Source organism: Rhamphochromis sp. 'chilingali' (assembly GCF_963969265.1).
Source record: "Rhamphochromis sp. 'chilingali' genome assembly, chromosome: 18".
In the NCBI taxonomy this organism is placed as follows: Eukaryota; Metazoa; Chordata; class Actinopteri; order Cichliformes; family Cichlidae; genus Rhamphochromis; species Rhamphochromis sp. 'chilingali'.
In genome coordinates, this window is record NC_137945.1 from 18,688,805 (window position 1) to 18,703,381 (window position 14,577).

The 14,577-nt window shown below is 41.4% G+C and overlaps 2 protein-coding genes across 3 annotated transcripts in view; both read right to left on the reverse strand.

Annotated features, from left to right (window-relative positions):
* Positions 1-3,161: 3,161 nt before the first annotated feature.
* On the reverse strand, positions 3,162-7,814 carry cd226 (CD226 molecule). Its single transcript, XM_080864171.1, is given in 7 exon segments — positions 3,162-4,777; positions 5,230-5,284; positions 5,598-5,700; positions 6,105-6,482; positions 6,643-6,966; positions 7,607-7,750; positions 7,753-7,814. Coding segments are annotated over 7 exon segments (1,170 nt in total). The 5' UTR covers positions 7,781-7,814; the 3' UTR covers positions 3,162-4,639.
* Positions 7,815-8,099: 285 nt separating this feature from the next.
* The window catches only part of rttn (rotatin), a 35,465-nt gene continuing 28,987 nt past the window's right edge, over positions 8,100-14,577 (reverse strand). For both annotated transcript variants that reach the window (XM_080864170.1, XM_080864169.1), the window contains exons 45-49: positions 13,577-13,770; positions 13,130-13,400; positions 8,766-8,869; positions 8,450-8,519; positions 8,100-8,331 (exon numbers count right to left, since the gene is read on the reverse strand). In XM_080864170.1, the coding sequence (XP_080720296.1) occupies positions 8,252-8,331; positions 8,450-8,519; positions 8,766-8,869; positions 13,130-13,400; positions 13,577-13,770 (719 nt within the window). In that variant the 3' untranslated portion in view covers positions 8,100-8,251. The remainder of the gene's footprint in view (positions 8,332-8,449; positions 8,520-8,765; positions 8,870-13,129; positions 13,401-13,576; positions 13,771-14,577) is intronic.

The following is a 14,577-nucleotide window of genomic DNA, read 5'->3' on the forward strand; positions in this document are numbered from 1 at the left end:
TTCTGCCATGTATCAGATTTTTTTTGCCCTTTATGCCATCAGGATTCTCATTAGGTACATGTAGCATTCTTTTACTTTTTATTCTTTACGCTTTAGTTAAGCTTTAGGGGAAAACAATATTGTAATGGGGAAAGTTTTGCAATAACACACAAGAGGAGTACAGTCATGTGAAAAAGAAAGCACCCCCTCTTTCAGTTCTAAGGTTTTACGTAGGAGGGATTAAAAAAAATCAGGTGGTACATAACAGGTCTTAAATTCGGGTAAATGCAACCTCAGATGAATCAGAAGGCACTGCATGTTACCCTGGCATATGTGTTGTTATTCATTCGATAATGGCTGAGCCAAATTCAGAAGCAGTGTGCGGAAAAAAAAAAAGAAAAAAAAAAAGTACAAGCTTACTGCTTCCACAAGAATTATGAGGTTCAGTAACAGTGATCATCGGGAACTGCGAACCTCTATGAAAGCTGATGTTTTACTATTTAGCCAAGGACGAAAGACGTCAGTCATTTTCTTAGGGTTATATTTCCAGACAATTTAAAGTCCATGATTCTGCAGCGAGAAAGATGATTCACAACAAGACTGCATGTCCCAGCAAATTCACCACGAGGTCAGGCTGTGCAGCGCTCACTGACACTGCACCCAAGAGCTACCTCTCAGACTCTACAGACCTCAGTTTATACATTAAATGTTAAAGTTCATTCCAACAAGACGGATGTGTGGCTTGTTTACAGGGAGTGCAGAATGATTAGGCAAATGAGTATTTTGTCCACATCATCCTCTTCATGCATGTTGTCTTACTCCAAGCTGTATAGGCTCGAAAGCCTACTACCAATTAAGCATATTAGGTGATGTGCAACTCTGTAATGAGAAGGGGTGTGGTCTAATGACATCAACACCCTATATCAGGTGTGCATAATTATTAGGCAACGTCCTTTCCTTTGGCAAAATGGGTCAAAAGAAGGACTTGACAGGCTCAGAAAAGTCAAAAATAGTGAGATATCTTGCAGAGGGATGCAGCAGTCTCAAAATTGCAAAGCTTCTGAAGCGTGATCATCGAACAATCAAGCCTTTCATTCAAAATAGTCAACAGGGTCGCAAGAAGCGTGTGGAAAAACCAAGGCGCAAAATAACTGCCCATGAACTGAGAAAAGTCAAGCGTGCAGCTGCCAAGATGCCACTTGCCACCAGTTTGGCCATATTTCAGAGCTGCAACATCACTGGAGTGCCCAAAAGCACAAGGTGTGCAATACTCAGAGACATGGCCAAGGTAAGAAAGGCTGAAAGACGACCACCACTGAACAAGACACACAAGCTGAAACGTCAAGACTGGGCCAAGAAATATCTCAAGACTGGTTTTTCTAAGGTTTTATGGACTGATGAAATGAGAGTGAGTCTTGATGGGCCAGATGGATGGGCCCGTGGCTGGATTGGTAAAGGGCAGAGAGCTCCAGTCCGACTCAGACGCCAGCAAGGTGGAGGTGGAGTACTGGTTTGGGCTGGTATCATCAAAGATGAGCTTGTGGGGCCTTTTCGGGTTGAGGATGGAGTCAAGCTCAACTCCCAGTCCTACTGCCAGTTTCTGGAAGACACCTTCTTCAAGCAGTGGTACAGGAAGAAGTCTGCATCCTTCAAGAAAAACATGATTTTCATGCAGGACAATGCTCCATCACACGCGTCCAAGTACTCCACAGCGTGGCTGGCAAGAAAGGGTATAAAAGAAGAAAAACTAATGACATGGCCTCCTTGTTCACCTGATCTGAACCCCATTGAGAACCTGTGGTCCATCATCAAATGTGAGATTTACAAGGAGGGAAAACAGTACACCTCTCTGAACAGTGTCTGGGAGGCTGTGGTTGCTGCTGCACGCAATGTTGATGGTGAACAGATCAAAACACTGACAGAATCCATGGATGGCAGGCTTTTGAGTGTCCTTGCAAAGAAAGGTGGCTATATTGGTCGCTGATTTGTTTTTGTTTTGTTTTTGAATGTCAGAAATGTATATTTGTGAATGTGGAGATGTTATATTGGTTTCACTGGTAAAAATAAATAATTGAAATGGGTATATATTTGTTTTTTGTTAAGTTGCCTAATAATTATGCACAGTAATAGTCACCTGCACACACAGATATCCCCCTAAAATAGCTAAAACTAAAAACAAACTAAAAACTACTTCCACAAACATTCAGCTTTGATATTAATGAGTTTTTTGGGTTCATTGAGAACATGGTTGTTGTTCAATAATAACATTATTCCTCAAAAATACAACTTGCCTAATAATTCTGCACTCCCTGTAGAAGGGATGCCAGAAGAAAGCCTCTCCTGTTTAAAAGGAGCATGGCAGCACTGCAAGCTTGGATCTAAACAAGCCGAAGGACTGTGGACAGATGAGACCAGCATATCAGCACACCTCATACCAACTGTCAGACGCAGTGGAGGGCTAATGATTTAGGCTCGTTTTGAGTCAACTATGAACTCTTCTGTATACCAAAGAGTGTAGAGTCAAATGTGAGGCCATCTGTCTGACAGTTGGACAAACTAGGTCATGCAACAGGACAATGATCCCAACTACAGCAGCAAATCTACAACACAATGGTGGAAAAAGTAACAAATCAACATGTTGCAAAGGCCGAGTCAAAGTCCTCAACCTGGTTGAAATGCTGTGTTGGGACCTTAAACTAGCCGTCCATAAACAAATGCCTTCTTTATAATGAAGAGCGAAAATTACCCCACAGTGAGAGATGAACAAAAACAGTGTTTTCACACTTTCTGCAGTTTCGTTCAGATGAAAAACACGAGCCCCTTACTCTACTTTTTAACATTGTTTCTGTGCATGCCGTGCTAAAAGCCAGAAAGCGCCTCTTCAGATCATTAGTGGCTTTGCGGGTGGTGGTTAACACACTCTTCTTTGACTTACGCTTTCAAGCTGAGGTTTCAGATAGAAGCAAACACCTCATTCTTTGCATCTGTCATTTTGGTTCACAAACAGATGTACGGCACATTTCTTATCTTGGCTGTTTCATATGGTGGTTTGACAGATCGTTTTGTGTTTCTTTTTCAGAGAGCCAACACTAAAAAGTAAGCAAAGGGTTAGACACTGAAGTTACAAATTTTATTTAGAACGTAACCTAAATTTGACAGATTACAATGAAAATGTCATCAACGGGAAAGAAAAATCCACCTGCAGTAAATTATATACAGGCGTTCAAATTTGCAGACATCTCGCAAATTGTCTGATGAAATCGAACAGACTCTGCAGTCACTCGCCGCTTTGCAAAATGCTGGATTTTTATGCGGGCTGCTTTCCTTTTTAGATCATCACGGCTCATCTTTTGCCCACGTGTCACCTGGTACCTCTTTGTGGGTTACAGGAAATGATTTGCTTTCTTAGAAACGACTACAGTCATCGATGATTCTGTCCAATTAGTCTACAAACTCAACTACACCTAACACAGGAAAACAAAAGGAAGCAGAGGCAGTGACACAGTTTTATTCGTACCACATGAAATCGTTTACAGTCACACACAACAGTTTCAGTATGGTTGGTCACGCTCGCGTCATCTTTAGTGCCATCCCAGAAAGTACAGCTGCAGATTCTTGAATTGGAAGCGAATTGAAAGCAAAAAACAAACTGATTATATTGTCCCTTTATGCTCCACATTTGTCTTGTTCTTAGCGGAATAGCCCGCATATCCATTACTGCCTCTGCCACTGCCTCCACTTCTATGGAGATAAATGAATTAGATTACACAAACAGCACACGGCTTAACAGTACTACAGCATCATAAACCCTAAATATTGATTTACGAAAGCAAGCTCGGAAAAACTCTGGAAACAAAACAATAAATACAGCTTGGAAAACTTTTGACAGCTTATCATAAAATCATTTTTACAACAGGAGAACAACGACAGGAACAAACACTCATCAATAAACAGCAGGCACACAAAGTCTGAGCAGCTACAAAGTAAGCACAGGATTAGCTAATTAGAGCTTAGCTCCTGCGCGCAGAGTGTGATGTAACTAGAATGCAGCCATCCCAGACACAGAGCCCGTTGGGGTAAGTAACGGTCTCAAGTGATGGTACAGTGCTGAGTGACTGCTTTTCTCTTCCGTTAGATGATTAGACACCATTGTCAATCCCTGAATGGAAACCAGGAGGGATGAAAGTAAAAAGGAGGGCAATTACAAAGGCTTTTGTCAGTCGTTTTACTCGGGGGTTAGAGAAGTAAAAAGAACGATTACACGGCCCTTTGTCTTGTCTTCTGCGTGATTGTTACTGTCAAATACTGTTATGGCCAAAACAAATATTTCCTCAACAGTAATTATGCAGTACATACTACATTTAATTAGAGCGAGCAAGGCTGGACCCAAACAGCCCCTGTCAGCGTTCTGACTCGCAGATAAGCACCAACTTGTTAGCTCATTTGAAACCACGGCGTGAATGCTAATCAGTGTCAGCGTGATCCACACATATAATTACAAGATATCAAATAAATTATTTGTTCATGTCAACACAGGTGGATTTCTTCTTTTTTTCTCAGATAAACTTTGATGCGCTTTGTTTGTGAAAGGCTGGAAGGCGCACGCACACAAAGCTGTGACAGATCGACATCATCCAGTACCTCGCATTCGTGGGTGTGTTTATTTATTACACTGTCGTTGGTGCGATGTGGTTTTCATGGATCGGACGGTCTGTACGTTGGCATAAACGGGACAGTTTCTGATCTGTCTGGACTTCTTTATCCTGGGACACATGGGGATGTTCTCATAGAAGTTTGGCTGTGAGGATGTGAGGAAGTGAATGTTAATGCTTTTTAAGCCATTACACCAAAACAGGCAGTAGAGGTGAAGCAGCTTGGCAAAATGTAGTTACTTTTTCCACCAATATGGGCTCACGCTAATAAATAACACATTCATATTATATCAAAAATGTGTAAAAAGATCAGCTAATTATTAAAGAGCTTGTGTATTTATTTACATCAAATAATCAAACTCAGCACATCAATACTGTAATAACATTTTAACAAGCTGCTTGTCTTCAAAGACACTTTCAGTTAACATTGAAGTTAATTAGCATTAGTTAAATGAGTGGGCGGTGCCATTAGCTGAGATTAGCTGTAAAGGGTGATGGTTTTGTAATTAAGTGCAAGTCTGATGAGAAGGTACGGGAGTGCCTTAAAGGTGTCGAGAGTAAAGAGGAGAGTAGATAAAATGAACGTGGCGATGCCTACCTGTCTCTGGGATGGATGCAGTTTCACTCTGTACTCCTTTCTCTTGTTCCTCTTTCTGCAGGGTTTTCAGACAAAAAGGATTTTCATTACTGTTCAAAAAAAAAACAAACTTAACTGCGCTGCATCAGAAGATTTCCAAGATAGTAATGATATTTTCTTATGAACACATTTCTTCAAGGAGCACAGGTTTAAACACTTAAAGAGTGACATTTGATAGGCATGTATGGAGCTTGAGATGGAAGCATGCTCCCTGCTAAACATCAGTGTGTCAGCGTTATCACACTATGAGCTGAACCATCGGTGTTCCCGCCGTACTTATCTGTGTTTATTGACAGAGCACCCCTTACTTTAGTTTGCTGATATCTTACCTGTGCCTCATTACTGCTATGATGATGGCAATAAGTAGACAGAGTCCAGCAGCTCCAACCCCGATGTAAATGTACATCATGTATAACGACAGGCTGAACCAACCTGGTTATGTGTAGGAGCGAGAAAAACAGAAGAAACAAAAATCAAACAGGGAACAAAACAGTGTGAAAATTTGTTTTCTGAATAATTCTATGTTATACAGCAGTGTCTGATTAGTGTTTTCAATTGGTTCCATGACACACATATGGTGCAACCAGTGCTTTTTCAGATACGCAGTGACAAAGCTCGGACTTTTAGCCACAAACCTCTGTGGCTTCAGCGCACTGAGCAGCTGTGAATGTGCGAGTGACATCACATGCTTTGTTTTCTTTAATTTCATTATCATCGCTGGCCTTATTTACTTCCATCCACTTCTTAATGTCAATTCACAACTAATTTAAACAATCACAGACACACACACAGCTGAATGTATGCATGTCTTCAACTTCATGGTGCCTGCTTCGTACCTGAAGCCACAGTGGTGAGCTGCACGGTGGTAGTTTGCTGTCCTGCATCGGTGTTAAAAGTACAGCGGTAGAAACCGTTGTCTTCCTGTGTCACGTCAGTCAAGTGCAGACTCATATCCAGGCTGTCCTCACAGCTGACCCGGCCCCTGTCGCTGTAGTCCTCCGCCACCAGGCCTTCCTCCACCTTCTTGCACACTCCAACAATGGTCCACGACTGGCCGTGCAGCATCCTCTCCAATATGACCTGGTTAACGGTGCCATTATGCTGATAGTTACATCTGATGGTCAGGTTGCTGTTCTGCTCTACTAGCAGCTTTTCGTTTGAAACGGCCTCCTGTGTGGGAGTGGGCTCTGTGGGGTCTTCCTCTGGTGGCTCATCTGTAAGCGAAAGAAAGAAATCTAATAATATGTGATGGAAACTACAGTATGGCACCTTTCTAGGTTTCATATTTCACCATTTTTAATCACTAAGCGGGGGAGGTGGGAATGATACTAGACAGCTCAGAACATGCGCTCTGACGCTTTCTGCCATATTTACCTAAATCCTCCACCTGAATGTGCCGGGTCCAGGGTCCCCGAGGGAAGGTCTGAACAGAGCACTCGTAAAGCCCGATATCCTGATGGGTAACGTTCTTTATGGAAATACTGCCATCCATGGGACCGTTCTTCAGGAACTCCACTCTCCCATCGAAACGATGTGATAAAACCACTCCAAAATCAGGGTGGAAAACAGCCACTGGATTTTTTTCTGACCTTTTTGTCCAAGACACCATGCTGAGGTTGCCATCCCAGGGGCACAAGCAATGCAGAACCATCCCCTCCTCCAGCCTAACTGTAGCAGGCACTCTCTGCTGGACAGCAACTGGACAAAGGCATTGTTTTTTCTGTTGTTAACATATGAGTCATGACACAACACAGATAACAAAATAGCCATGAAGCTACAAAATTACACATTTTTAAGAAGGAAGGAATAAATCTAACGTTCATACAGTTTATTCTATAATAGTTTTCCTTTACTGGCAGAGAACCTCTATCGGGTTTACACATACACAATGAGAGCCCTCTACTTGAAGAGCAATTCAAAACTCTGAGATCATCCCTCGGCCTATGGTAATTAGGCTAATTTAAGCCAGAACACATAAAAACAGCTGACAATTGCTGGTGATCAAGCCTCCAAGTTTTTCAAAGCCTTTTATCTGAGCTGAATGACAATTTGTCTCAAATCCAGTGAAGCCCTTGGGAGAGCCAAGTCTGGAATAATAATGTCTAGAAAGACTTATGATTACAGGCTTATCGACTTTAAGAATGAAAAGTTACATTTTGTTTGTTTTTTAATGATTTAGATATCAGAAAATGATTTTGTTAGATTACTTTAAAACAGCCTTAAAGCCATCAGTTTTAAAATTGTTAGTAAAAGTATTTGTTACAGCACTTTTTCCAATTAAAAAACAAACACTGCAAATTCAAAGAAATATATTTGAATTAAAAAATAAAACCCATACCTTTAAGAAAAGGGAGAAAGATAAGTACCACGAAGTACCAGCAGTCCTTTTGTACAGCTTCCATCTTGCCCCACAGAGGGAGAATGAAAGCTGCATTGATGAGACGAGTGGAGGCACCCAGGCTACACTTCCTGCTAGCATTTGAAGCACTTGAGCTACTGGGGCGCACTTCATGATAGCCCACTGTTTACTCCTTCCACACAGAGGAGCACTTTATCACCAGGACTGGGATTGGATGGCAAACTTGTGACATAATACTGCTTGGTGGCTTTCATGATGAAGTTTTTCTAGAGCAATATCTAAGTATAATTTAAAAATCAAAATCCATAACATATTACAAACTTGAAACTGAAAGAGGAACACATGCCCTGACTCAGTTTCCTGTGAACACCAAAGATTTCTTCCCTGTGTTTCTGGAATACTTTGTGACGATTTTCACCAGTAAGCCAAACGTGGCACAGTGTGGAAAAGCACCTTACCACCACTGCCACCACCACAAACGGTGAACTGAAAACACCAGTGGTCTCAAAATGAAAATGTATCAACTGGAATCAGACCAAACACGACAAGCTAAGATTTTTTTAATATAATTCACATTTTACAGATGGAAACGTGGTACAAAAATCCATAAAAAACAAACACCGTTCAAGTATTTAGCAGCTGAGAAATGTTTTCAAGGCACTCCAGTAGGTAGGTGTTCATGTGTTCCTGGTTGCTGTCTGCATCTGCATTTTACAAATAAATAAATAAGAAGTAAGCACAAACAGTGGAATGTGGAAAACCTTCAAATGTACAAATTTGGTACAGAGACAGACCCTGATACGAAACAAAATTCATGCCTACCCTTCTTTGCGATGGTATGAGCCTTCTCAATTCTCAATCTAACAGAAGGACACTTCAAAGCAGTCTTGGCCTTTGAGAGAAAATGAGGAACAGATTATAAAGAGGATAGTAGTTTGTTTTTTTCCATAATCAGGAGATTAAAAAACATTGATCATCTTGGATGAAAGTGAGAGAACAGTGAGGCAAATCTCTCTTACAGGCAGACAATCAAGCAGGCAGAGGATTTCATTTGCCACGGATCAGCCATAAACTCAAATACCAGCCATAAAAGCACTAAAATAAAAGTTTTAGTACTAGGATGTGTGTGTGTTTGTACCCTCTGATTGTTATGGAGCAATGCCCAAATTGCAGAAGCTCCCATACAGCGGGTCTCCATCACTTTACTTTCGAGGCAGGATAGCAGCACCTTCATGGCTTTGTCTGAAAGAAATAAAGACGCGCAGATCGTTATGGGGGACTCGCAACTCAATAAGACTTGAAAATGACTTTTTTTGGACACATGCTAGATGCAGGAAGTCTCTTCAGTGCCATAAAAATGAAGAAAAGACCTCAACGAGCTCCAGCTAAAAGAGAGCCCAGAAAAACACAGCTGTAAGCAACACGCTATAAAATGGAGAAAAAAAACAACAACCTTGTTCTACAATGGAAAATTCGCTCCACTCACACTCGTCTCCAGGCGTGCAACAGCTGGAACTTATTCTATATGACATCCGTACCAGCAAAGGAGATCCACCAAAAGATAAGAGGTGGTGGACGTTTGAATCAGTATATAAACATAAAGACTTTGATTCACTGTATAGGACTCTAATGAAGTCACTGTAGGGGGTTGAAAAGAAATAAATAATAATACAAATAGTTATGACATACATAAACAATTACTATGTTTAATAAAGTGCTCATCATTTTTACCCGATTCAACTACCAACGCTGTGGAAAGTCCCAAACCGACAGAGGTTTCAGATACCTGGGGAAAAACTTGCTGTTTTCTTAATGTAAACAGATTAATCACGAAGTCAAGAAAAGTTCAGGATAATTGTTTTCTAAAGTTTTACAGGGTAAACAACATGAAGCTGATCAAGTGTTTACAATGAGCGCAATCGTGCCATCTGATTTTTCCACCCGGCACATCTGGACTGATCTAATGTGGGAACTCTGAACAGAGCTGTGGAAATGGTACTCTAAGCTTTGTAAGGTTGGTCTGCTTATTTTCCAACTGACTTTGAATCAAGATTCCAAAAAGACAACGTGCTCAAACAAAGATGAAGAAGACATAAAGGCAACAAGTTCTGGACCCAAACCTGGAGCATGCAGAGAGCAGGCGCCTGGTTCGGTCATTGAATTCAGCCTTGTTGTATTCAAAACACATCTGGAAAACCTGACAGACTTTTTTTTTCCCACTTCAACCACAACTCACTGAAACTTAGAGGAGAGTAACATAGCAAGAACATATTAATCACCGGATTACTGGCTGTGCATCATCTGCTTTTACAGTACAGGTCTCACAGCATTATTGCAATCAAAGTTTCCTTGAAAGTCTCAGTAGCCTCTGCTCAGTAATTTTAATAGCACATATTTTCTATTAAACGAAGGTTGTTGTAAGCTAGTCTAGACCCTGAAATTAACTTTAACTTAACAGGAAAAGAGTTTATTTCATGTGCAGTGAAGTGAACAAAGGAGAAACGTTTTTTTCCTCCTCTGCTATTATCTGAGTGGCATATCTCGCAGCAACATTAGTCATAAGTCCGTAACTTATTTAATCTTGCTGATTTTCGATCAAGCAATGAGATTTTTTTTTTGCTCATTTTCTCTATTGTGATTGATGGAAATCTTGCTGTATGCAAAACACAGGAAACATGATCTTTCCACAGGAAACCAGATATACGGTCACATAGTTTTTGCACCTGGTCCCACAACTCCCACCTGCAGCGTGCACTGCATGGGGGACACGATCGGTCTTTCATTCTCACAGACTTCCTTCGCTTTCATCTCTGTGTTGTAGAATCACTGATAGTCAGATCTCTGTTGTATTCAGCCCACATTTGCAAACATAAACTTAAAAGGGCTTAATATATTTTTGGTAGCTTAAATTCTCAAAGCTGTTACTGATACCACTCAAGTCTCCATTCTCAATTCAGAAGCTCTGCATCACAGTAATATAATATGTGCACTACACCTAGTATATACGATACTATTCATACTGTGTGTACTTTCAAATGTCACTTTCTGTTTGGTTTCAGTTTAGCAGTCCTGACAATATATCCCAGTCCAAGCGTGCCAAAGTTTGGCACGCACGAGTCTGTTTTGTTTTGATTATTTTTTTGCACATGATGTAAAACTAAGCAAATAAACACCGTGAGAGTATTAAATAAAGACCAGACTGTTCATTTTCAGTACATTTGATATGTTGCAAACTTTTAAAACAAAGCAATGGTAAGTGGTATGTTTTATTTTCCCTTCTTACAATCTGAGTCAGTGAAGCCTAAGCAACTACAGTGGGGCAAAAAAGTATTTAGTCAGCCACCGATTGTGCAAGTTCCCCCACCTAAAATGATGACAGAGGTCAGTAATTTGCACCAGAGGTACACTTCAACTGTGAGAGACAGAATGTGAAAAAAAAATATCCATGAATCCACATGGTAGGATTTGTAAAGAATTTATTCGTAAATCAGGGTGGAAAATAAGTATTTGGTCAATAACAAAAATACAACTCAATACTTTGTAACATAACCATTGTTGGCAATAACAGAGGTCAAACATTTACTATAGGTCTTTACCAGGTTTGCACACACAGTAGCTGGTATTTTGGCCCATTCCTCCATGCAGATCTTCTCGAGAGCAGTGATGTTTTGGGGCTGTCGCCGAGCAACACGGACTTTCAACTCCCGCCACAGATTTTCTATGGGGTTGAGGTCTGGAGACTGGCTAGGCCACTCCAGGACTTTCAAATGCTTCTTACGGAGCCACTCCTTTGTTGCCCGGGCGGTGTGTTTTGGATCATTGTCATGTTGGAAGACCCAGCCTCGTTTCATCTTCAAAGTTCTCACTGATGGAAGGAGGTTTTGGCTCAAAATCTCACGATACATGGCCCCATTCATTCTGTCCTTAACACGGATCAGTCGTCCTGTCCCCTTGGCAGAAAAACAGCCCCATAGCATGATGTTTCCACCCCCATGCTTCACAGTAGGTATGGTGTTCTTGGGATGCAACTCAGTATTCTTCTTCCTCCAAACACGACGAGTTGAGTTTATACCAAAAAGTTCTACTTTGGTTTCATCTGACCACATGACATTCTCCCAATCCTCTGCTGTATCATCCATGTGCTCTCTGGCAAACTTCAGACGGGCCTGGACATGCACTGGCTTCAGCAGCGGAACACGTCTGGCACTGCGGGATTTGATTCCCTGCCGTTGTAGTGTGTTACTGATGGTGACCTTTGTTACTTTGGTCCCAGCTCTCTGCAGGTCATTCACCAGGTCCCCCCGTGTGGTTCTGGGATCTTTGCTCACCGTTCTCATGATCATTTTGACCCCACGGGATGAGATCTTGCGTGGAGCCCCAGATCGAGGGAGATTATCAGTGGTCTTGTATGTCTTCCATTTTCTGATGATTGCTCCCACAGTTGATTTTTTCACACCAAGCTGCTTGCCTATTGTAGATTCACTCTTCCCAGTCTGGTGCAGGTCTACAATACTTTTCCTGGTGTCCTTCGAAAGCTCTTTGGTCTTGGCCATGGCGGAGTTTGGAGTCTGACTGTTTGAGGCTGTGGACAGGTGTCTTTTATACAGATGATGAGTTCAAACAGGTGCCATTCATACAGGTAACGAGTGGGGGACAGAAAAGCTTCTTATAGAAGACGTTACAGGTCTGTGAGAGCCAGAGATTTTCCTTGTTTGAGGTGACCAAATACTTATTTTCCACCCTAATTTACGAATAAATTCTTTACAAATCCTACCATGTGAATTCATGGATTTTTTTTTCACATTCTGTCTCTCACAGTTGAAGTGTACCTCTGGTGCAAATTACTGACGTCTGTCATCATTTTAAGTGGGGGAACTTGCACAATCGGTGGCTGACTAAATACTTTTTTGCCCCACTGTAACGTGTGGGCCCATTAAGCTTTTGCAACTCTACAGATAGGTTTGTTTAAAAAGGAAAATCTGATTTAAATTTAATGATCACTCTTTTACAAGTTTGAGGTTCATGCACAGAAGTGCAAATAATGAGACCTGGACAGAGCAACTTAAAAACATTAGACCACTAAAAGAGATCCACAAGTTCATAAGAAGATGACCTGGAAAGGGTAACTCTGGGTAAACTGAAAATCGGGTATGTTTTGTTTTGCATTTTATAGTTGCAGTTAAAGAACTTTATGATGGTAGCACAGAAGTAAGAGAAACTGATCTAAGATGGCTTACTGATGCAAATGGGCTACCACCAGAAAGCACATACCTTAGGTGCACCACAAGTCCCTCTGTGGTTGATGACTTTTACGAAGAGTGAACAAAGTGACTCAGCAGGGAACATTTAGCTGCACTGAATTTTTTCCTAATCACTGACTTGCATTGTGGACACACAATGCTGACAAATCTGCTTACTGAACTTCCCCTTTTGATCTTTTATTTCTTTTTTTCATATCCCTGAGTGCGATTCCTAAATGTAATCCTTGCTTAACTTCCATACCATTGGCAATGATGTGTGACTTGTTGGCAGGGCAGAAGCAGAGGTTCTGAAGGGTGAGCAGCGCGTGCCGTCGATGTGGTGCCAAGTCTGCCAGCAGTTCCAGCGCTCCGGTCAGCCTGAGGATACTCTGCTGGCCGTCCTCTGTGAATGAGAGACTGGCCAGCAGTCTCAGCCATAGGCCCAGAAGGCTCCAACCACTACTTACAGACGTGGCTTTAACACCAGCAGCCTTGGGCACCGGTACTGACAAGAAGGCTTGAAGGAAGTTATTCTGAGAATCACAGAAATGAAACAAGAGTGAACAGAGATTAAAGTTTCAGTCATGACAACAGTGAAAGAGTTTTAGAGAGGGCAAGAGCGAGATTTCCTAACATCATTTTTTAACCTTTTTCATTTTAATCTGCTACTTGTCTTGCCCACTAATTCTATGTACATAATGTCTCTTACCTTCTGCAGGAGACATCTGCAGTCACGGGACATGACTAGGTTAGCCAAGAGGGAGAAAGCCAGATTCTGGATGATGCTGTTATCTGGGGCAAGCGCTGAAGCCAGCTTCATGACAGAGTGCATCAGTGAGCTAGTGGAGGAGCTTTTAGATCCTGGTACAAGGCCAGGGCCACTGCCACAAAGAGAACTGCATGCTGGGAACAGAAAAAGGAAAATGGCTTTATTAATCTGCTTATATTCATTTATATTTATAAGAACATTAAAATAAAACATTATTTTGCCCTTTGTGGATGTCTGGATCTACATCACACACGCACAAAATCAAATACACATAAAATCACATGCCTGTACTACACTGAAATCTTGTGTCTGGACTGGAATCACAACTTCTCTCGCCAATTTCAGCATTAAAAAAAGTCAAACACACATACAGTGAAACCAATTTTTTCTTGTTGTTGGAAGTACTCTCTGGTTTTTTTTTTGTTTACCTTAATGCTGGCTAGCTCGCCAGACAGCAGCACTAGTAGCTGCATAAACAGGCCTTGTCTTGCACGGCTGTCTGCCCACCACACCTAAACATCTCCACGCGGCTGCATGGAGAGCTTACTTTGGTGTAAAGACAGTCTAGCTAAATGACCAAAATGATGGAGACAAGTGGAACTTGTGCACCAATACAGAACATAACATATATGTGAAGGAAGAAGTGCTGACAGGCACAAGTTAAGAGCCAGGAAAAACAAAATATGATGAAAAAAAGAGTCCTGAAGTAACTTTAAGCCTTTCACAGGTGAAATCGGAGAGTTTCAGAAACACTTTTGAAAAGCACTTCATTTATTTAATATTCAGTCACCACGGAAATACTCGAGTGATGACAATTAGGCTCGTTTGACTCTGGGTGGGAAGTAAATCATGTAGCTACAATTCTACTAAGAAGGCACATTCACATCAGCATAACTGACATGACTAATTGGCATGGATGTACATTACACACAAAATACAGA